Source organism: Haemaphysalis longicornis, unplaced genomic scaffold, assembly GCF_048455015.1.
Source record: "Haemaphysalis longicornis isolate Haplotype H1 unplaced genomic scaffold, Haemaphysalis longicornis Haplotype H1 scaffold_4, whole genome shotgun sequence".
NCBI classification, from domain to species: Eukaryota; Metazoa; Arthropoda; class Arachnida; order Ixodida; family Ixodidae; genus Haemaphysalis; species Haemaphysalis longicornis.
Window position 1 is genome coordinate 32488068 of NW_027526361.1, and position 22871 is coordinate 32510938.

At 42.4% G+C, this 22871-nt stretch overlaps 1 protein-coding gene across 14 annotated transcripts; it reads left to right on the plus strand.

Annotated features, from left to right (window-relative positions):
- Positions 1 to 71: 71 nt before the first annotated feature.
- LOC144178482 (uncharacterized) lies at positions 72 to 17515 on the plus strand. 14 transcript variants are annotated; one of them, XR_013324017.1, is made up of 12 exons: positions 72 to 342; positions 1812 to 1878; positions 3451 to 3528; positions 4455 to 4489; positions 7630 to 8241; positions 9659 to 9700; positions 10269 to 10310; positions 10668 to 10706; positions 11360 to 11551; positions 13584 to 13714; positions 14556 to 14594; positions 17265 to 17513. XR_013324017.1 is itself a non-coding variant. In XM_077706379.1 (12 exons), the coding sequence occupies exons 5-12, from the start codon at positions 8083 to 8085 to the stop codon at positions 17328 to 17330; spliced, it is 750 nt and encodes a 249-aa protein (XP_077562505.1). In that variant the 5' UTR covers positions 72 to 342; positions 1812 to 1878; positions 3451 to 3528; positions 4455 to 4489; positions 7630 to 8082; the 3' UTR covers positions 17331 to 17513. The 14 variants fall into 14 exon arrangements, 13 of the variants coding, with proteins under 13 accessions (XP_077562505.1, XP_077562502.1, XP_077562503.1 ...); XM_077706379.1 differs by having other exon boundaries at positions 10272 to 10310; positions 13541 to 13714; XM_077706376.1 differs by having other exon boundaries at positions 3451 to 3532; positions 13541 to 13714; positions 17265 to 17512.
- The last annotated feature ends 5356 nt before the right edge of the window (positions 17516 to 22871 follow it).

The window sequence follows — 22871 nt, forward strand, 5'->3', positions numbered from 1 at the left end:
CTGAAAAAAAAAAATAAAAATAATCACAAGGGCTTTGCATTTGGGTTTGACGACAAACAGAAATGGGGAACGCAGCTGAAACCACGCAACGTTACTTTCACGCTTTACCGTGCCGCTTTTCACTTGCTTATCGTCTGCTAGAGTTTTCACAAACAGCAGGTTCATTTATTTCTCTTTGTGCTCCTTAAACCGTAAAGAAACGCAAAATCTACATTTAAAATGTAGCTAGAATTTTGAGTTCTTTGATGCGCAATTATTGACTTTGCAAGCCTTGAAATTCTGCCCGTCGTCTGATTTTGGGAGTCCGCACCGTGCGACGGTGCACAACGATCCGTACGCATCGTAAGTACTAAAATGATTTAAGAGCTTCCTTCCTTTACGCCTAACATATATTACTTGTAAAGCAAGTAATATATTTGCTCTTATGGTTAAGGGCGAGTTATATATGCTCAACGCTGCGCTATAAATTTATTTGGCAGTACCGCGCTGTGCGGGCATTCAATTTTCGTGGTGTATTCTGAAGGTAAGCTATTTGAAATATGCTGCGCACACACTGCGTACCTTATATTTAATGTACCGGGTCGTCTTTCCTCGACGGAATTGAGGTGTGGTGCGCGCAACAAATTGGAGCAGTAGCACAGATTAACCCTCGACCTATTTTCTGTGCAGAGCTATATGGTTTGAAAAGAACAAAAATACACAACCTTCATTTGAAATCACAGTAAACTATTCCGTGGAATATAACTGGTTTGCGCAATATAACTGTTCTGTGGAATAAAGCTGTTCTAACAAAGTTGATCCGGATATACTTTTTTTATCGCTATTGAAAGATTTTGGAACAATAAATGCCAACAGCAACACCAAGATATTGTTGTCTACCTGCATGACCAAGCATCAGCTGCTCTATTTATAGGTATTCTCAATCACACAAAACCGAAAGTATGAGAAGAGAGAGACATATGGCTCGTTAATGATAAGTTGGGAGATCAGCCCTACTATAGGTGGAAAGCGGAAATATATTCATAATAAAACGCAATAAGGAAATAAAACAAAATGCAAAGATAAATAGTAGAAGGAGAATGGTAGAAGTAACAAATGAAGCAAAACTAGAAGGAGCGCAGTGCCAAGAAAGGGAAGAATACTAAAACAACAAAATTAAAAATATGGAAATGTCTCTTCACGGACACGCTTTCCAAGAACGTCATTACAGTTTTAAATGCCCACTGCTCGCCGCAACTCTGGTAAGTATGGTAAGTAAGGAATCCAGCAGGACGTCCCCGGACATAACTGGATCGTCTACACAATCCCGCAATGTGACTAATTTTTCTCTCGCGAATTCGTATGAGGCGGACAGCTGTCGCCAGTGCATTATGGCTCAGTGCCAGCCGACAGTGCGCATGTATATATATATATATAGCGAATAAGGTTTGGCAGTCAAGAAAACCTCGGAAAGCAAAGGGGGGAATGCGGTAGGTCATAGAAACAGATGAAGGATTTTTTGAGTCAGAAAGAAAGTGGTGAAAAAAATGCCCGCCAGGTGGGATACGAACTCACGACCTCCAGAATACCGGTCTGGTGGAGCACCCTCTCAACAAAGCGACGTAAACAGACTCAAGTGCTCCAGAATATTTTTTTTTCTTTTTCACGAAACATATTCGTGAACCACTTAATTCATCCGCATGCTTTATCACGAGCATGGGTACTGATCGAGTACAGCTGTACAGTTCTATGAGCTTTTCCTGGGTTCAGCACCTGTCGACACTTTATAAATCGTCATAATTCGAGCTCCCCTAAATTTGGATTCTTTCCAGACGCACCGCCAGAGCTGTTGACTCATCATGGACAAAAACAACACCGGCCCAGAGATGGTTGAGCCAGGTAACACGATTGACAATTTTGTGCCAGCATGTGCACCAATTCAGGAAAAAGATAGAATTTCAGAATCATGTGCCGTATCTGTGCTGAGATATGGGATATCCTCGTCCTTGAAAACATTTGTACTACCGGCAAATCGGGATTCATAACAAACTTCTGCCCCAGCATACATCGTAAACAGTCTTCTAGGCTTACTAAATCCTCTATGGGGTACGTATTACGAGTGCTCGGAAGCAGAGAGTTATAGCAGGGCGGAGAATCGGTCCCGGTACGATACCTGGTACACCACGCGCACAACCAGCTTTTCCGCCTCTGCACATGCGCAGTAGTGCTGGTCACCTACCGGGAACCGTACTGGGACTGGTGCTCCGCTCTGCTATCGGAGAACCGGTCCCCATGGCACGTACTGTATGGACAAATTTTAGTATCGCTGCATCTAGACTTATTCATCACGATGTTTGGCAAAACATGATGAGATAACTGCGCTTAAATAACGACGATGTTCAGTATTAATTATCGCAGACATACGGCAGTCTTGAAGACAATCGATTAAAGCGACTACAGTTAAACCTTGACAAAAATGCGAAATTCTTTGTTACATGCAGGTTTTCGTTACGCTTGCGTGAATGAAGCAGAAACCTAACCAAAATGCTAGACTTCAGGGAAGGTTAACTCACCCTTCAAGGATTTATTTCACAGTAAAAAAAGAACTGCGCAATTTTTCAAAGAAGCAAGGTCACTCATCCCCGTATCCACAAACGTAATTTATCTATCACTCTTGCCCTGACATTTTTAAATACTACTTTAATGTGTTTGAAGTACCAAACTTATACTGAACAGGCGCCTTTTTGCGAACCTGGTGCTCTTTTCCGCACTCAAAATTATTAAGAGGGTGCTAGTTGGGATACTGTACCGAGTGGCAACGTTATTCTTTCTCGCCGGAGGAGACAAGTTTAAAATTGGGAGGTTGTCTTGAAAAGACAAAAACTTTTCGTTTTCTGGCAGCAGAATTAATCATTGACGACCTGACTGACACCACAGATAGCAGTGGAGACGCGTGACTACATGCCAACAGGCAGACCTAACACCTAACCGACTCCACACTTACACGTAGAAACGCACGGTAGTTTGCGGTGCGGGCGAAATTCGCTAAATTTATCCAATTTTTAGGAAAAAAAACTACAAAAGACAATGACTCATCAGCGTAGCAAATTTGTTACATCGAGATTAACCGTCGCACGCACAGAGGTCGCAAACACATGGGCTTCAATGGGGAATTGAAAAACTTCGTTAAATCCAGGAATTCGTTACATGGAGGTTTGTTACATCCAGATTTAACTGTAGTTCTATGCACTGGGTTCCCCTGAAGAAGAGGGATAACATTATTATCCAGGCAGAAGACACTCGATCTTCAGAAGATGGCTTCTTGATTCAGTCTGAGCTCTCTAGCAAGTCGTGATTCCGGTACTAGGCAGTTGTGGCAATAGAGTGCCATGGCTAGATAGGGTTCTCAGGCTGCAGCGGCACTGCGGTTCGTGGCGTTGCGGAGTGCTTAGTCCTCAATTTGTCGTGCAGGGGACCAGACGACGGAGGGCGATCTTGGATATTTCGAACAATGGCTCGCCGAGTTCGAGTGGCTTCGTGTCATCTTCAGTGAGTACGCAAATTTATAAGGCTAGTACAAGATACTACAGAAAAATTGAAAAGATTACAGGTGTTCTGGTATACTACCTTGTAGGCGTATATTGCTTATAAAAGGCGTTCTCCAATACTCCATACCAAGTAGGTACCCCTCGATATGTAACTCAATTCGTAGGCTCATATAGTATGCACACAAAATTTAGAGCAACAGTACACATTTTTGTGGTCGACCCCCCCCCCCCTCCCCCCTAGTATAATGGCACTCAATATAGATCATTGATGGTATTATTGATCTTGATTGTGCATGCCGAAGCAATTGATTGCATCATGATTACAAAACGCTTTCCAATGCACCACAGCGGGTATGTGCTACTCTTTAAGTATGCATCGTTTTTGCTATGGTAGTAGTAGTGCCAGTTTATTTAACATTGTGTTCACGGTAGGGTTCACTTTGCTAGACAAACAGTATCTGCCGGATATATGTGTCTTCATTTCGCTTTGAAGACTTATGATGTCACTGGTACCCGAAGCTTGATGTAAGTACATTGAGTATATTGAGCACTTTTTCCAATGGTAGCGGTTGACGAGACCGAAGCCTGATGCTAGGCCTGACGTCTTTATTTAGGCTTAAGGTTAAGTAACCTTCAAGTTAACCCTACGACGTGCAACCAACGTCACGCTCATTATGCGCATGTCCAGCTACAGGTACCTGTTGACAAAGTTAGCCCTGAAATCATGGCGTTAGGCTTAACGGGAATCAAAACAACAAAAAAAGAAAATTGAGACACGCATGTGTCTGCCCCTCAACCTACTGTTGAAGGAGGAAGATTTGCTCACGTTTTGTCAGGAAATTAGGTCCGCTACACAATGTGTGGCAGAATTAATTCTACTACGATTATGCACCGTTATCGAGATAAATAAATGTGTTTTCTTTGCAGGTGATGGCAGCATAATCACCAAACTACCAGTCCTGGTACGCAATTGTCCATCCAGACAATTTGGGCTTGTTTTATTAATCCTGAAAGTGTTGTATAACATCTATTTCGTGTCCCGCCAACCAGCTAGCTTTCGGGGTTGTTGATAAGGCAGAATAGATTATTTTCTTTTCTCGGAAGAATATGCATATGAGAGAGAGAGAGAAAGAGAGAGCTCTTTATTAAAAGATGAAAGCAGAAAGGTTTGCCGTTGTGTTCTCGCCTACATGCTACTCTGCCGATATGGGAAGAGGGGAATAAAGGCCCTAAAAGAGGTAGGGAAGAGGAGAGAGAGAAGAAAGGGAGTGGTAATTAAAAGAAGTTAACATGAAGCTTTGCGTGGGCGACGTAAAAGTCCAGAAGGTCTCACAGGTGAGGATATGGAGTTCTAGATTGTCTCTGCAATGCCGATGTCGTGTAAATAAATAAGGCAACCAACACTTTTCCGCTGACCTGTGATGGAGGGCCAGGGTCCAAAAAGAGCTTTCACAGATAAAGATCCATAGTTGAGGCACTTGATCTTCTGTGCGAGGCGATTTCTTTCCTGACTGTATTCCAGACACTCTAGCAATTAGACGTGCTCAACTGTGTCTGGCAATGCACAGCTGTCACAATAAGGATTCGCGGTTTGGCCGAGGTGATGGCCGGCGCTAGGAATTTGTGAGTGCTGCGGTGATATACGCAACCGGTTAAGAGTTTCAAGCTGTCGTGGAACCCGCTTTGGTAGCCACATTCTGGGGCCAGACTCTGCATGGTGCAGGAAATTAAAAGATGTTGAGTTTCAGGGAAAGACCAGAGGCGATTTCATTCCTGTAAGGTAGGCTGGGTAGTGCTGCGGTCTCGTGCTTTGTGAAGAAAAATTTCGTTACATTTGGCAGCTGTAGCCCTCTGCGAGCTGCCTGATCACCTGCCTTCTCGTTACCGACAATGGTGCAATTTGTGCAGGCTTTCATTGTATAGGATCACACGGAGCCCGTGGGGACATAGGCTAGGTGGTGCAAGGCTGAAACAGCTGGCACGTCGTGAGGTTTGCAACAAGTGAATATAGCCCATTGTGCTGGTGGCTGACGAATAATGTATACGGATGGCTTGCTTAATTGCATGCAGCTCGGCAGACGTGGATAAGGTTGCGCGTTCAAGGCGGTAGGACAGCGCTTTGCTGGTTGACGAAATAGACAGCAGATGAACTACCTTGAGGTGTAGATGAGCCGTCAGTAAAAATGTGGGCCATGTGAATATCTGGCATTGATGTTGGCAAGCGCGAGTTGTGGGAAGCAAATTTGGGGCAGTTCCTTGAACTGAGACCTGGTATGCTCATTTTTATGCACAGGGGTGAGAGATACGTCAAGTGTGCAAAATCAGACGGCGTGATTTTTCATGCTTGGGAGGGTACAGATATGTTTATAGAGTTTATCGTTTCTGCAAAGCTATAGAATTTCCGTTGCGCTAGTACAGGTCAAGAAATAGGTTTTTGTGTGCAACCGAGGCCTAGCCTTATACGCCTCAAATGTCGGTTTTTCTTTACGCACAGGAATCTGTGCCTGTATGTGTGCGTATGTATATATGCGTAAAAAATATTGGATATAATGGAAAAAGTAGAACAAGAAGACGAACGGGTAACAAGCTGATATTTTATTGACGATTAGGCTTAGGACAGATTCACAGTCCAGTTCCACCGTCTGAAGTATATTCTTAGAGTATGTAATGAAAATTTACGTGTAATCGAACCATAAATTTGCTCCTAGCTGAAAAAAAAACCATAGGACCTATGGAACCCATTGCATTTTCAATTGGTTCCAATTGAAAATGCAATGCGGTGTCACCATGATGTGAAGCTTTGAGGTTTTTATGGCGTGCGGCAGAGCTCATCTGCACGCCATAAAAACCTTAAAGCTTCACCTCACGGCATGCCCTTTTGGGTTGGCTTTGTTGCACGGCGTGAAAGCTGTGCAAAGAAGCCTAAAACAAGCTTTGACGCGTGAAACTAACTCTTGTGGATGTTATAGTGTAAACAGGCCGGAAAAAAGTTTCTTTGTCAATGTAAGTGGCATGATGAAAAAACGACATGCAGTTATTACTTGTTAGCAATGCTTGCCGTAGGTATATCTCACTGCATGTATGATTAATAGCACATACTTGTCATACCAGTCCCCAGAATACTTAGCAAAGGCCTCTTTTTGAAGAAAAAAAACTGCAGCCTGTGAAATATACTTCTGCAGTCTTCACAGAGTGTGCAGGAATCTGCATTCATTCATTGAAATGTTGGACAAATTTTCCTGCTACTGCTTTGCCATCTTGTCTTAGTCTTTTGTTTTTAGCTCTTTGTACCATTTTCTTATCAAGTGCTAGTGCAAGAATTCACTCATATGTGTTAAGTCTTATCAAGTGCTAGTGCAAGAATTCACTCATATGTGTTAAGTCCTGACTGCGTAGCATCTTTTTTGTATATATATGTTTTAGGAGCTCTATACGAGCAAATATATTGGTATTCGAAAATATTCTATTTGATTCTCAGCCAGTTTTTACTGTTTGTATTAAATTCACAGTCCTAAATTTGGGTATTTGCATGCCATCAGTAATAATGCAATAAAACAGTGAAATGATATTTAATTAAAATCACGAAATCATTGAAAGACATATTATCACCTAAATATGACCTGTAATAATGCCATCACCTTATTTATGAGAATATCGCTTACTTATTTATTTATGCTTATTTATTTCAACTCCACAAATTTCAAAATCAGTTTCAGTAGCAGACAACTGGCACCGGTCCATACATCACCCGCACGAGTATTCTAAATTTATTTTGATTGGCCGGTAGAAAAATATTCAACTTCCAATTAGTCTTTGCAGGTAATACACAGTATGCAATTCTTATTTTATTTAAGCCCTGAATCTTTCCTGGTACCTGTATAACTAAAAAAATCCAGAGAGGTGTTCTCAACCTGGATTTAAAGGCATTTTTAACCAACCCTTTAAGGAGGCGTGCTCAGAGGAGTCTGCAAACCGTAGTGGGCCACTTGGTGATATGTGCTCTATGTACAATTTCAGAGAAGCTCTTTTGGGTGGAGCAGTCGTTGGCATGCCTCTGCAAGCTTTCCAGTGCTAATACAATTCTTTCCCTTTTTTTTTCCAGCAGCCTCCTGAGACAAGAGAGCAGATGGAAATAACATCTCTTAGGGAAGCATTTACCATTTCACTATGCTTCTTATCTTGCCAGTTTCTGTTTGCTTGTTTTAATATAGCCAGGAATTTGAAGCCAAACTAACGCGTATTAAATACGGAGGTTCTCTATAACTGCTAAAATACTTTGTGTAATTGGAGTAGCAAAATGGGGTAATAAGAAATGGAATAACGATTTCAGCAGGCTGTCATTTCCTTAAAAAAAAGGTTGAAAACTCCGGATATGTGACAAAAAGTTTCAATATATACTTTACAACCGACTTGTGCTTGCATGTTCAACCAAAACAGCTGCATGGTTATGTACTAATTTTTTGCGCGTCATCCCACGTCCCCAGAAGAGACAATGAATCAGAATAACAAGTGACAATCAAACCCACACATTGCTGCATGCGCCTTCCTTCTTCCCATGCATGCACTTGTGCTAACTCTTGCGTTTTGTGTCATTAGGGAGTCCCTAGCCACGGCCAAGGTGGAAGCTGCTGCCGCAGAACGAAAGCAGCATGAGTATCGACAGCTCCTTCTTGAGCAGGACGCGGAAATTCACATGCTTGAACAGGCACTGAGAGTACGTTTCCGTCTGACAACGGTGGAGCTGAGTTTTTGGGGACAAAGTTTAGGACTCTAAATGACCTTCTGTTTTCAAGCTAACCTGCTGTTACGATCATGCTGAAGCAGTAGCTTGTCTGTGCACAATTATTTTGCTTTTAAGAGGCTGGGTGCATGCTATTTACAAACAGTTTTTCAGCTAAAGATACAAGCTACTGTAATGTATATTTTGATGCCATATATACTTTTACTGAAATACAGAACATCCGAGACCTTTACTGTCAATGGGACTTTAAAGGGCAAAATGCAAGGCAGCCCATCTTGCTAGAATGCAATGGCAGTAATACAAGTATACACTGAATGTTTGGCAATAACGGTCATGTAATAATGAAAAAAAGAAACCCCAGAAGGCTTGAAAATGAATTATCGCTGCCCTATATATATATATATGCCCCACAATGACTTGTGATCTCACAAATCATCAAAGGGGATTGGCTGAGCTCATAATGTGTAAACATTCACCGGAAGATGGGATAACAGCACGTGACCGCTTTATTAATTTATTGTTTGTATCTAGGAAAGCTTTGATGTGGGCACCAATAGTTATGCACGGGCGCTATACCTAACCATTTGTGCAATTGAACCAATTTTATGCCCGTATGACGACCCACAAATGCATTTTTCCCAGAAGGTGCAGATACCAGAAGCTTACGATAAAAGATCATATGTTACTAAAAGGTGGTAACATATTATTGTACTGAATTGATGGATTACTGAGTCTGACTTATGCAGTGTATTGTGATCTGTGTCCCTTTACATTAATCATTATCAATTGTACTTGTATTTTGAAGATATATTAATTGACTACATGTATAGAGAGCTTTATCTTCAGGACAAATCCTACCATTAGGTGAAAAGAATTTCTAGCAGTCTTATTGCAGCAACTACTGGTGGCAGCAGTAGTGTATTCACCAATATTGTCATAAATATTTCTAAAAGCTTGCAGCAAGACTCGAGTGGAAATTCTCTGAGCCCAATACTGTATTTTGCGCGTATAACCCACCCCTGCATACAACCCGCATCCCCTTTCCGTCGACGAATAACAAAAATATATATCCCCCCGTATTGCGTAAATGCCTTGCATATAATCCGCAGCGCTACATCACCGCTAAAAGTTTCGCATTTTTGGTGCGGGTTATACGCGGGAAAATACAGTATATTGATATGCATTACTAAACGAAGTTTAATGTATTTTAATACAATGGCCGCAATTTTTTATAGTTAGGTCTCTGCAAACTATTTGTTGTTTATTGTCATCTGAAGAGCAATGTATTGTGTTTGCCTGCATGCAATGATGAAAGGGGTTTTTGAAATATTTGGCTTTTCTTTTTGTTCAATGCAAAAAACTCTGACCAGATTTGTTCTTACCATTCTAGTCTCAACTGGCTAGAAAGCATGTAACAGGGGAGGTTGGCACGGTGAGTTTTTCTTCGGTTGAAGTAATCTTTTTGGTTTTGTCCCCACATGTTTTGTTTTTTACATTTTTTTCAATGCCCCATTAGAGTTATCAGCTATAACTTCGTGTTGTAGCAAATTAATACTTACGTTTTCAACTATTGGTAATGTAAGCCTTTGAACTAGATAAATTATCGACTGCATCCGATAATAGTGCGGGCTGGAATAATGTATTTTAGACGTATTGAAACATGGAAGTTTTTATTGTTGTTGTTTAATGTTCTGTTGGGATAGGGCAATCTTATTTTTTCTCCGGGTTTTTCTGCTTCTTTTCTATTTTGCCTGCACTGCCCACATTGCCACTGCAGCAGAATGTACTTTGATGTTATTGTTAACTGGTTTTTAGTCTGGCTTTTAGTTTTTTTAAAATAGCTTGTTTTTGGTTCTGTAAGATTACCGCAGAACAACTGATTATTGTCTTTTAAGACTGTTCTAAAATTATTATTTAAGTAGCTTGCTTTAACATATCGTTGCTGTATTCAATATATCAGATGAGTTGACCGTACCTATCCTTATTACGTCGTTTTACAGCAGACAGAGCCAAAAAAGCGTGCATTGAAGGCGCCAGATGCAGTGAGTTGTTTTCTTTATATGCCAAATATGCAAGCTGGTGGTTTCCGGGCCCAACAAATTATTCACAAAAGGCTTCATAAATGTGATAAAAGCCATCTCTTTTGCCTGATGTCACATTGTTGCCTATTGCTAAATGACAAACAGCTCAAGGCATATTGTATGTAATTATGCAAATGCTGGCATTTTTCAAAACGTTAATGCCTTGTAACATTCCTGTCGTGTCACATATGCGTGCACAAACAAACAGCGCTTTTTGCGTGCAATATGATTGCTCCACAAGATGAAAGTAGTTTTGAAATCTACGATTATTTACATGTAGATGGGCTTGACCAGATTTGTTCTTACCATTTTCTCCAGGATAAGCCAAGAAAAAGAACAAAAAAAGCATCAAGTGCGGTGAGTTGCTTTTACTACACCAATATATATGCCACGTTTGTGCTGAGTACCCTTCCATTTGCCGCAAATGCACACCCACAGTGAAAGCATGTATATCCTGTGTCATTCCCGTCATTGCCCTCCATTCCATTTTGCCCTTCCTTCCTCCATTCCCTCCACTCCACTCTATTTCGGGTGGGGCCAGCTCGATTGACCATGAGCTCACGCGCATTCGATCTGCTGTGTTGATATGTGAAAGGCTTCCCAGATTTCACGTGTGCTCTTGTTGTGTGATTTCTAGACATAGAATTCATAAAAAGCAGCTCATAGCAAGATGGCTAGGGAACCAAAAGCGTCAGGCACAGATCACGCTGCAGCTCACATCTATAAACAAAAATACAGAGCCATTCACGAAATTACGGCGTTTAGCGCCTGTGCATATAAAAAAAATCTTTCAATTCCCCCCTTTCCAGTTGTACCTCGTAACCCTTTCTACGTGTTTTGATGCCCAAGAAAATGCTCCACTTCTAATTAATCAGTTGTTAGTTTGCGCTCGTGCTGTCCACATCGTCCGTTTGTCTTCTTTAAAGAGTGTGCCCCTGGTAACCCCAAGCGCGAAAACCAGCTAGCCCGATTCCTTACCATAGTACCAATGTTTCTGTCTGACTATTCAGTTCCATCAGGCTTTGGCCGCTCCGGATACCGTGGCCGTTGCCTCATCAGCAGTAGCTTCAGCGAGCTGTGCATTAGAAGGACAGGAGCAGCTCACGTCACCACCACCTACAACATCGGGCACACCAGCCAGCCTTCTGACAGCAGCGACAACAGAACCCAATTGTCTAGAATCAACCTCAAGTGGCCAATTGGTGGGTGTTTTTGGAGCAACCAGCTGTCATATATTTAGACTCGTTGATGACTGTTTTTGAGTTATTGCAGCTTTGTAAGTAAAACAATGCGTCAACTTAAATTTACATACGTGCTGTGCTACAACAACAACGGGCTACAAATCAAAGAATGTGTTTGCCCTTATGTGTTTAGTGCCCCGAACACACATCCTTCAGTACAAGGTATATGTTTCATGTTTTTGTGGTAGGGAAGAACCACTGATGTGTACAATATTATACACAGGCACGTGCACACTTTCAAACAAAAAAGAAAGTCAAAATCCAGTGCCGCAATATCCTTTCCCACTGCCATTTAAGTTAGAAATTTCATCAAATTCTCACTAACCAACACCAAGACCTTAAAGAAGATGATACAATTCGGTGCACCCAAGTTTCTCATAAGTACCTGGATTGGGGCAACCCATCCCACCAGGGACCCGGCGCGGTGGCTCAGTGGCTGAGGCGTTGCGCTGCTGAGCACGAGGTCGCGGGTTCCATTCCCGGCCGCGGCGGCCGCTTTTCTGATGGAGGCAAAAAGCAAAAACGCCCATGTGCTCGAGCTTTCGGCGCACGTTAAAGATCCCCAGGTGGTCAAAATTAATCCGGAGCCTTCCACTACGGCACGCCTCATCGTCTGCGTTGTGTCGGCGCGTTAGACCCTACAATCAATCAATCAATCAATCAAATCAACCATCCCACCAGGAGATGCCCATTGGTAGTGACGTCAGCATATATCCACCCACACCTATGCTCTTGCAAGTTTAATTCTCTCTCTAAAATGAAGTGACAAAGTGCGAAACTACTGGGTCTGGGATGGAATCTCATGTCAATACTGTCTGCTCTTATACGTATGTTTATTCTTTCTGTTCTGAAATGATGAGATGCGAGTATGACATAGGACTTGCACTTTTTCTGACCTATCATGGCTACAGCTTGGGATATGCAGAGACGGGTAGCATATATCCTTGTAGTTCTTTCAAAGCATTGCTTCATGTTCAGTTGCCTTTGTGCTGAACCATGAAACCACAAATAACGCGCTATTAGTGCACCACTCAAGGCTGCATGATTTACTGTACCCGTGACTGTACCAATAAGTGTTGCTGCGGACAGCCAAAGTTACGCTTATTCGTGAACTTAAGCAAAGCCTGCTGTCCCAATTAAGGCCACAGGCCAACGGGTTAAAGCATCACTATGTCAAAAGGCTGCCATACAGGTAATCACTATATGACAAGGCAGTGTTTATCACCAATTTCCCCATGATAAAGATCCGAGGGAGAACGATTTCCTGTCATGTGCTTGGCACGACACACACCTGTGTTGTCCCGCAATAGATATTGCAATTCAATGTAACATTGCATAAATTATGCCCAAACAAATGAAGTGGATAAGAGCGATCCCCCTATGGCACCACACCCACCATATGAAATGCGGGATATCCCCCGATTCCAAAGTATCCAGGCTCTCTGTGTGCTGCCATGTATTGAACCGATATCTTGAATTTTCTCATGGGGGTGTACGCAAGAAAAAAAATTCCACACCGAATATGTAAGGATGCACTTATTCTTTATGCGATGTCTTGATCTGCACGTTACCAGATTTCTTCTAAATACTGGTTCAGCAAACGGGCAGCTCCCTTTGGAGGTATGAATTAATTAATAGCCCTTTCTGTGGACAATTTTTTAGTGGTTTGGAGAATCATATTGTTAAAATGCTGATTTTTCGAAGTATATCCTCTGCCTGGTGGTGCCAAATATTCAATAATACTCAAAGCTCTTAAAGCAAATTGCCTCTGTTTTTATAAAGAAAACCTTGATGTTGCCACTGGAAATTAAACAACACCAATGGCATTGTGCAACCATCACCAGTTCACTAACCAGCAGAAGAAATGATTGCCCTTCCTCAAAAAGACAAAATTGCCATGGTTTGCTATGCAACTTATTGTATTACTATTTGGCCGTGTTATTCTACCAGGTTTCGGTTGCTGCCGAGACCTTTGCCGTCGCCACGCGAGCAGTGGCTTTGGCGACCTGTGCGTCTGAGGGCCAGAGGCCGGCAGCATCTGCAACACCACGTGCGCCGACCAGACTTTCACTTTCAGCAACAATAGTACCTGCTCGTCACGAATCGACCCCAAATGACCAGTCAGTAAGTGCTTTGGTGGTGACTCGATGTCACAAATTTGGAATCACCGATGACCGTTTTGAGTTGCTGCACTTGCACACAGTCTTGTTGGTAAAAGAATGTGTCCACTTGAAATTTACGTGTGTTCTGTTGCAACAACAAAGGGATACGGATCTGATAATGCATTTTACTGTGCTTAAATGTCTCTCATGCACATGCTCAGAAACAAGGCATATACGCCGTTACTTAATACTTCACTAATCACTGATATTTCACACATTTTAAACGAGTGCACGGGTAATAGTGTACTTTCAATTGTGCATAGAAGACATTTTAATACTTGATTTACATTTGATTTGAAAACTTGATTTCAGTATCTTTGAATATTCACTTATGACAAAATATTTGATGATGCCATAAATATTCTGGACTGCACTGACTGCTAAACACGCTGTGGCTCCACAATTCAGGGCATAAACCATGCTGGTGCCATTTACTGGTGTGCATGTGGAAACAAAAATAACTCACAGTACGCATGCTAGTTTTCTTTTTCCTGTCTGCATTTATTGCCTCTACCAATGTACTCACTCAATGACATTGCTTGTTTAAAAATAATTGGAATTTTTAGAATTCCAAAAAACCAAAATGCAAATTTTGAGTGGAGTTCTTGGCATCTTTCAATTATTGCGATGACTTTGATTTGCATTCCGATGATATATGGGTTCAAATCAGCCTGGAACCAAAGATCACAACGAAAATTCTTCGCGACACTAGTGGACCACGAAGGAACCGTTGAAAAAGATGGGAATGATAACAGGATATTTGAAATTTGTTACAATACGATTTCTTTCTCTCTCTTTCACAGGGCCATAGAAGCACAAACGTCTGGGACGCTTCAGATGAGGTATGACGTGCGATCACTCTCTGTCCTAGCCACAACAGTCCAAAGGTCTCAACTACAGGAAACAGTTGCTTCTTTAATGATGGGCGGAGGGAATGTGAGACAAATACATTGCTTAAATCATCTTGAAATGGCATGCACATTTTGTGACAGTAAATTCCCTATGTGGTAAACTTAAGAATACTATCATAATAAAAAGAACCAAAGCTTTGCTAGAGCTGTTTTTAAATGATTGGCTAAGTTATTTGCTTATTTTCTAGTTACATACTATGCCTAGCGTACCCAGGTAGCATGCTCTACTTAGTGTACTACTTCGGTATCATTTAGGAACTTCATTGCGAGTTGCTGCCCATTAACAGAAAACATTCCGTGTTGTGGGAGAAACTGTTCTCTCCTGGCCTGATGTGTGTTTAGCAACCCCTTAGTGAAACTATTACCGTTGTACTGATAGGCAGTGTTGAGTGGCACTTGTCAGTGGTGGGAGCCTTGCACAAGTTGACATCTTTCAATGATGTACAAAATTGTTTAAAAAGCTGATAGGAACCATTAGTAGTAGACGAGATGCGATACATAATGGGGAGCTACATCAGGACCTGAAGTCACATCATAAGTGACGTCGTGACAGGAATTCTCATAGCAATGATGCCACACAACTTAGCGATGCCCTTCCATCAGAACTATAGTTCATCTCACAAGCTAGCTGCAGCACTGTGGAGGCTACATTGTTATCAATAGTGCGCCCACTGAGGGCGCCTAATTTGCCGTGAAGGGGGTCCTGAAAGGACACTCCCTTCTCCCCTCTCGGCAAGTGGCACCGCACGGCCCCGGCGCCTTTTGTCGCTTCCTTCGCGGTGAGTTAGGCGCCCTGAGGGGGACAACAATGTAGCCTCCACAGTGCTGCAGCTAGCTTATGAGATGAACTATAGTGGATCATGCAGCGAAAGAGAAGCTGAAGTGAACACAGATGTTTCACACTCAAATAATTCTATTTATACAAATATTTTACACCTGCTCAAACAACGTACAGCTTCGCTGGCCATCCATGCTGTAACCTCAAAGTACGTACAATTTTTGAAACTGTGATGAAAGATTTTTTGTTTATAATCCAGGATGTATGTTGAGCTTTCTGAGCATGGAAAAACGTGGTGTAATTTGTTTCATAGTATAGGTGCACTAAAGATTATTTGCGACAATTTATACGTTTCACGTCTTCATTCCTTTGGAAGCAAGGCGGGCATTGTTGCAGCGCACACCATATCCTTCACTAAGGTCACGATCCTCTCCGGAAATTCTGCAGCAGTTTGCAAGCATGTAGTTCACAGTTTGTAGTTTAAAGCTTTTCTGATCTGACGAATGTTTATGCCCAATGAAATGTGCTCTTTTTACGAGTTCAGTTAGAAGGAGTGATGTAACCTATTGTTGAAGGTTGTGCTAACTTGAGAAACACTGGTACCTTTAAATACTTCTGTCTTGTATACAAGCCGAGGCAGAGGCCGTTAGCTGAATTTGGCTTAAAAAAGTCATACAAAAAAAATTACGCCCACCTCCTCTCGCGGGAACCCTGGTGTGATGCGACGCTGAAGGGGATTCCATTGGCTTCGCATCAAGCAATCGTCAGGTACGGCAAGACAGCAAGCGCAAGCGCAAGCGCGGACGATCGTCGACTGAGAGACCGGCCGAAGTGCGGCACTCCGCTTCTATGCGCAGCGTGCCCGAAGGAGAGGAGACCGTGGAGTACTGCACATGCGCACAGTGCGCAGCCGCGCGCAGCGCCGCGCAACCGCAGATGTTGGGAGAGAATGTTCGCTATCGGAGAGAGGAGAGGAGGCGAGCGGAGGAGAGACGCAGCTGTGCGGATGCGGACGACGGACGCACGCAGGACAGGGCCGCCGGCAAGAGATGCTCCTCTCAGCGTCGCATCTAAAATTGTAGAAACTTCCAGGCGTAAAATGTTCAATGAATCCGCAAGCCGCTCTGCTATAGATGGTATTCACTGAAAAGGTTAGCGGTCAATTTTTTCGCTTGGCATCTCTGGAAATGGCCATGCATGTGCCGCTTTGGCACAGACATGGCGCGGCTTGTGCCACTGCGCCCGCACCTAGATGATAAAAAAAAAAAAAAAAAAAACACCGCCGTGCGTTGTCTGCCTCGTTTCAACCCGATTTGCAGTAGTGGTGTCAACAGATACGTTATTAATCGCACTCACATTGGCCTCGAGGCATTAGTTTGCGTTCGGTGGGGGACAGTTTGGAACATCAAACGCATGTCGTGTGCTTAGCATGGCTAGTACCGCCATCTCGCGGAGCCCGACGTAAGCAGTGACGGCGCACACACATGGTTGCCCGCATGCATACCACGCCAGCGAATAGAACCTACACATCGAGCCATTTAAAGTCAGCTTCCGTACTCTACTCAACAGCATGGCTGGAAGGACATTTTTACAGGAGCAACATGTACAATGTTCATTTAAACTGCTTGGAAGCACTCCTCATGATGTTCTGTTTTTAGACGTGCCTGCTTGTTTGACGACAGCAAGGCTTTTAAGTGTGCAGGTGTGCATGTAATGCTCCCCTTCGACTTTAAATTAGTTATATCTCCGACTCGCGAGTCACAGGAGATGCTCTCACGACATTCAGTTATTATTTATTTACACGGATTGTGCAAATTTTGCAGGATTTTGTGGAGCTGCAGTCACAGGCGAAGAAACGACGGGGTCCGACGCCAAACAAGAAGGTCTAACGGCACTATACGTTTAGTCTTCAATGAACACAGCTCTTGAAGTGGTGCCAGCTTCTCCTCCTTAAAATTTGATCGTTTTGGCCGACTCGGCTGGCCCAAGCAGTACAGACAGATTTTAAAAATTGTACTCCTGCTTTTCTTTCAATAAATTCATTATTACTGGGACTCATTTGTAAGCTGGACCTTTCTTCTTTGGGCCAATATAGATAAGCCCTTTACACACTTTAAAGAGCACAGACACTTCTGCACATCTGAGCTATTTCCAAAGGGCACTCATGTGAAGCAAAATTTTTTTAGGTTGAAGATATTTTGTGGTACAACTACTTTCAATCACGTGATGAATGTTTTGTTTTTAAAGAAATCCAAGGGCCTCAGGATCCTTGCTCAGCATGATTCACGTGGATAAACTCTCTCAGATGTTTGACAAAGGCAGAGTAATTTTACCTGGCTAAGCTGAGGCAATTTTAGCCAGGAGAAATTGTGGCTGTCAAAAGAACAAAGAAATGTATTAGCACCCTTGCACACACACAAATGCACACACCTTCCAAGCATATGTCTTACACCAAAGCTGTGAGCCTCTTTTTGGCCGAGGTTTTTTGTGGGTCTCCAGGTGCAGCACAGGTTCAACCAGAGAGGAGGCGTAGGCGAAGGCAATGAATGACACTTCCCCTAGAGAGCAAGGAAAGAAAACTCATGAAAAGAATGAATGTGGCACGGTCACTCTCTATGCCTCTCTGCTGGGCTGCCAAGGGAACACCACATGAGCACCTGAAACGCGAAATCCTGCTTCTTTCCATGACGTTTGGTTGAGTGTGCCCCGAGAAGCTGGCCCCCCTGCCAGAACCCAATGCTGTCCAAAAACAGCAACAAGCACCGCAACTTCCGTTTACGCGTATTCGCTGTCTCACACGTGACGTGGGAAATTTCGGAATGAAATGGAAAGTCATTAACATGCCTTTGCAGACGGTCACCACAAGGTGATTCTCATCACAGTTAAGACAAAATGAAACTCTTCCAATGTGCATTTAGTTATGTTTAATTGATATGTGTTTGGATCGGCACACTGAAAAGCTTGCTAGCTATCCATTTTTTAGGACAAGATGGTTTCACATACTTTAGTATGGAGGGCACTTAAGCTATATTATACCTAACAAATACTCCTAACATTGCAAGGCAAAATATCATACAATGACACACAGTAGGCAGCCAATGTTTTTAATATTATTTTATCAGTCAATCATGTGCAGTGCCTGAGAAACCACTGAGAAGGTGTCCAGGCAGGTCAAATAAATTAAAGAAAAGGACTATATATGAACGTACTCATGTGAGCTGTTTATTCGGAGTATCTTTTTGCCAGATTACAAAGCCTTCTGCATTCTAAAATATACACAGCCGTACTTCATAGACGTCAATTCCACAATGGCCAAACCATCTGCACAGCCAGTCTTGATGAAGTATACATACACAGTAAGCACAGGCAGGCTTTGCTGGCGTAATACGTAACGGCCTAACCAAAGAAACACGAGGCTTATTGCAAACCAGTCGTTTTTGCCAGATGGGACGATTATCAAACATGCCGCGCTGCGTAAATGCGTCAACAGGGGCACAGTGCGCTAACATTCAAAGAGCAAGCAGGCCCAGAAACAGAATTTACAAAAGCTTTCCATGCTGTGCCTCTACCATGAATGAGAATTTGAGCATATCATACACGTGTGACAACAAACACTTCACAACGATGCACAGTTATTCAACATATATACAGCACTTCGCACCTCGGAACTGGTAAAAACACTTTTACACCGAGCTTATTTACAGCCAAAGTCGTACAAAGTGACCCCGAAAGGGTGAAAAGAACGCACAAACAAAAGAACGACAACACACACCATGCAGTGAGTAAACCAGTGTTTCTAACACACCAGCGACCGCTTTGTACATGCCTCTGTGCACTTTGTGAAATATCGACACCAACTGCCTACACAGAAAAAACTTGAGATTTTGGTGTGCCACAGGGCAGCTTACTGCATACACTTCTTTTCGGTGATGGCTAACCTACATTATAAAAGTTGCATGTGAGGGCCTGTATGGGGCGAGCACAAAAGGGGGTTCTTTATACAATGTGAAGGTTTTTGCACCCTTGATTGCACCACCTTACAGCGTTGATGACCGAAGTCAAGGTATCTACAATGCGAATGAGACATCAAGTGTGCAGTCAGCTGGACAGATGCACTGACTAGATGCATGTGGTTTTGCATGAAGCGACAAAAGCATATTTTTTGCACCCCTTGAACGAGCTTACTTCTAACATTGTCCTTGCAAAAACACAACAAGAACTTTGAGGTCCAGTAGTCAGCTCGACGCTATGCAAGTTTGATGTCAATGCACTGTTAACAGATGACAGGAGCTCAAAGAGTGGTGAACTCACCCCCGCGTTAAGACTCGAAGTATTTGAAACCCGCACCAACTTCTGTCAGTTGACAGCACTGAATCTTTATGCAGATACAACACACTTTGAAGTTTTGTCTACGCGTTGCTGTGCAGACTCGAGAGAACACGTTTTGTGCCCAATTCTGTTTTTGAGATGTCGAAATTCGTCGGCAACAGTGGGTGCACATAAGCAATTTTCTCTGAATAATGGGCCCAAAGGTCATAAAGCAATGATAGTTGTTACAAAGGCAATAAGCTGCAATAATGGTGAAGAAAGAATATTTAAATAAGGAACCCCAAGGTCCAGCAATGTGGTAGTTACAAGCTCTCAGACCAACTTACGTCGGCAGGCAGCTCTAAAAATGGAACTTAGCAACACACCACTTCCGTGGCCTAATTTCAATGCTTCTTATTAAGCATTACATGATAGGTACCAGAAAACAATAAACAAGCAGTATTCCCTCGAGAACATTTTGGAATGGGACAGCTAACGTGATTCAGATAAAAGATCAATAATTCACTGTAAAGAAACATTTGGGGTTTCTTCTCGGTACCACGTGAGTTAAAGAAAATCACCCCGAACCAAACTGCCGGGTAACTTACGCATACATTGTGCTTGTGCACTAGCTAAAATTAAACCTATTTGTCAGCATCACAGAACGTAGACAATTCATTCAATGCCTCCTAACTTGGAAATCTTCAGTGGTTCTAAGAATAAATTAAGAGCAACAAATGATTGCATAGTAAATAGCTGCAGAAATTAGTGCCTATTCTTCTTGCTGGATAATCAGCCTCAAACACAGATGCACGGTACGCAACAAAATTTGCGATTACGTATTCACACAATTCACAATTGTATATTTTCCCCAACAGAAACGTGCACTTAATTTCTAAGTGCAAAAAAAAAAAAAAAAAAGAGAAAACCAGCTTATGTGTTTCCTGTTATTGTGTGGATTTGATAAAATAGTACTACTACACATATGAATTTCACGTATGTCAACTACAGCCACATCTGCAGCAAATACAGTGCAGAGATTTGAATTCGACATTTTAAATTCCAGCTGAAAATGTTCACATTACTGAAACATGAGTGAAGGTTGTTCATGCTACCTGTGGTATTCTTGAAACAGTTACTTGGAATCCAAGTCAAAATTCAAGTCAGCAAACATCCATGCACCAACCAAAGATAACTGCTGTGTGCCATTAAAGGGGCCATTAAGACAAAAATACAAGATTTTGTTTTATTTGAAATATTCCAAGTTTTATAGTGCCCCCAGCGCTTGTCCTGCAGCAAATGATGTCCTAATCACTGAGAAATTAATCGATTAAGGTTAAAATTTTGATTCTCCCACCAAATCGTGTTGCTGCGACGTCTGCAATGAAGTCATAACGGCGCATATTAAAACGAACTTCCACTGCGTCATTCGGCTCTGCAGCCTTGTTTGCCGTCAGTCCTCCCAGATGACGCTACGATACTCAGCCACGAACCGTTGGCCGCCGTTGCTTTGTTTTTGACCGTATTTACAATTGGTTGGTTTTTGTTACAGTAGAAAGTAGGTAATCCTTTTGTGAAACATGGGGCATGCTCAACAAACAAGGTCCCGTAATACGTCGCTTACACCAATCGGCCAGTGTTGTGTAAGACAACTACAAAGCGGCGGACTTCTGTGCAGCTAAAACAAGCATGTGCGCCCAGTACCAACAGCAGTGCACATCGGTACTTCCATGTTTACGTGTATTTTCACAACTTTCTTTGTTTATTGCACCATTCTTACTGCTCTAAAATGAATATGCATTACATTTAGGCGCAAAAAGCTCGTTCGGCAAGCTTATAAGCCCTGCCTGATCTGTGTTTGCTTTTGCAGGCCTCAGCCAATCGCACAGCTGGGCACATACATCATAGGTTCTGTTGCGGGAAATGAGCTAGTGGGTCGTTCCCCTTTTTCCCTCATTATATAGGTTACTTGAGAGAAGTGTGTGTTAAAAGTGGTGTCGGTATGATTCTAACGAGGCAACCTTTTGAAAGAACCTAACTTGTGTCTTGTCTGCATGGCCCCTTTATTAAAGCCTCACTGGTAGACCCGGACCATTAATTAAACACAGTTTCCATTCGTAAATTTTAAGCCTAACACACACAAGTTTTTTAACCACACAGCCAGTTATGTGACATGCTGTGAAAGCACAATGAAACTAATTTTCACAGCCCAATAGAAGAAAACAGTATTTTCAACAACAAACATGGTTTCATAAACAATGGGAAATAAAAACGCCAGTGCAGCCTCTTCAGATTACAAAACAGATGGGGAGAGCGACTTTCTCAGTACAAAGGTAGTGACAACATAGGTGTCACAATAGGTGTACAACATGTGACAGCGGGTTCATATTGACATGACTAAGTCAACCCCTTTTTCCGAATTCTCGGTTCCTTGCTAAGTAGGGGTCTATCTGCACGAGTGTAAAACTACTTTTGGTTACCAGGTTTCCTAATTCCCCTATCATAAAGGAACTGCTGCTTTAGGTCAGCAATCTTAACAAAACTGCCCTATCATTAGGCATATTTGGCTGCTATAACTCGAAAATCAAATTATTCCAAGCAGTCACTTTTGCCTTGTCTTTCCACACTGGTAATCCGTGGCCAATACAAAACTACGGAGTAGCACATATCCACTATGGGGATTCGATTAATGCTTATAAAAGCAGAAATATAAGTCGCTTTCACAGAATATCCTGTGGTTGGGGAAAGCAAACTGTCTACCAAATTTTTAGAACCAGAATGCAACGTGTGTTAGTGTCCCGTCTGTGTCCCTCTTAGAAGAGGAGACAGCTTATATTATATTCAACAAAATCTTTTGTGAGGAGGCCACGATCTGGCATGGTGTGCACGGATGATTTATCGCTCTTTTATAAAGAAGGGAGAAATCATGCAAGCATGTGAGGTCTCGTAATGTGTAAGTGTGCTTTTGACTCATATTAGTAATTTGGCTTCGTTTGTTGGCAGCTCGAGCATGCATAGTGTGTGTTTTGTGTTAAGTTTTTCCAGCAAAATTCATTCGTTAGCAAGTCCTTATCCTAATGTACCTCCCTTCATTGTCTTGCATTCTTCACATTGGTATTCAC

Excerpts from the sequence above, each read along its gene's own strand:
- LOC144178482 (XM_077706376.1), top strand. The coding sequence starts at position 8,083 with ATGCATGCACTTGTGCTAACTCTTGCGTTTTGTGTCATTAGGGAGTCC. Across the intron at positions 9,701-10,268 it reads TAACAGGGGAGGTTGGCACG|CAGACAGAGCCAAAAAAGCG; the intron begins GTGAGTTTTTCT and ends GTCGTTTTACAG. Across the intron at positions 11,552-13,540 it reads CAACCTCAAGTGGCCAATTG|GTTTCGGTTGCTGCCGAGAC; the intron begins GTGGGTGTTTTT and ends TTATTCTACCAG.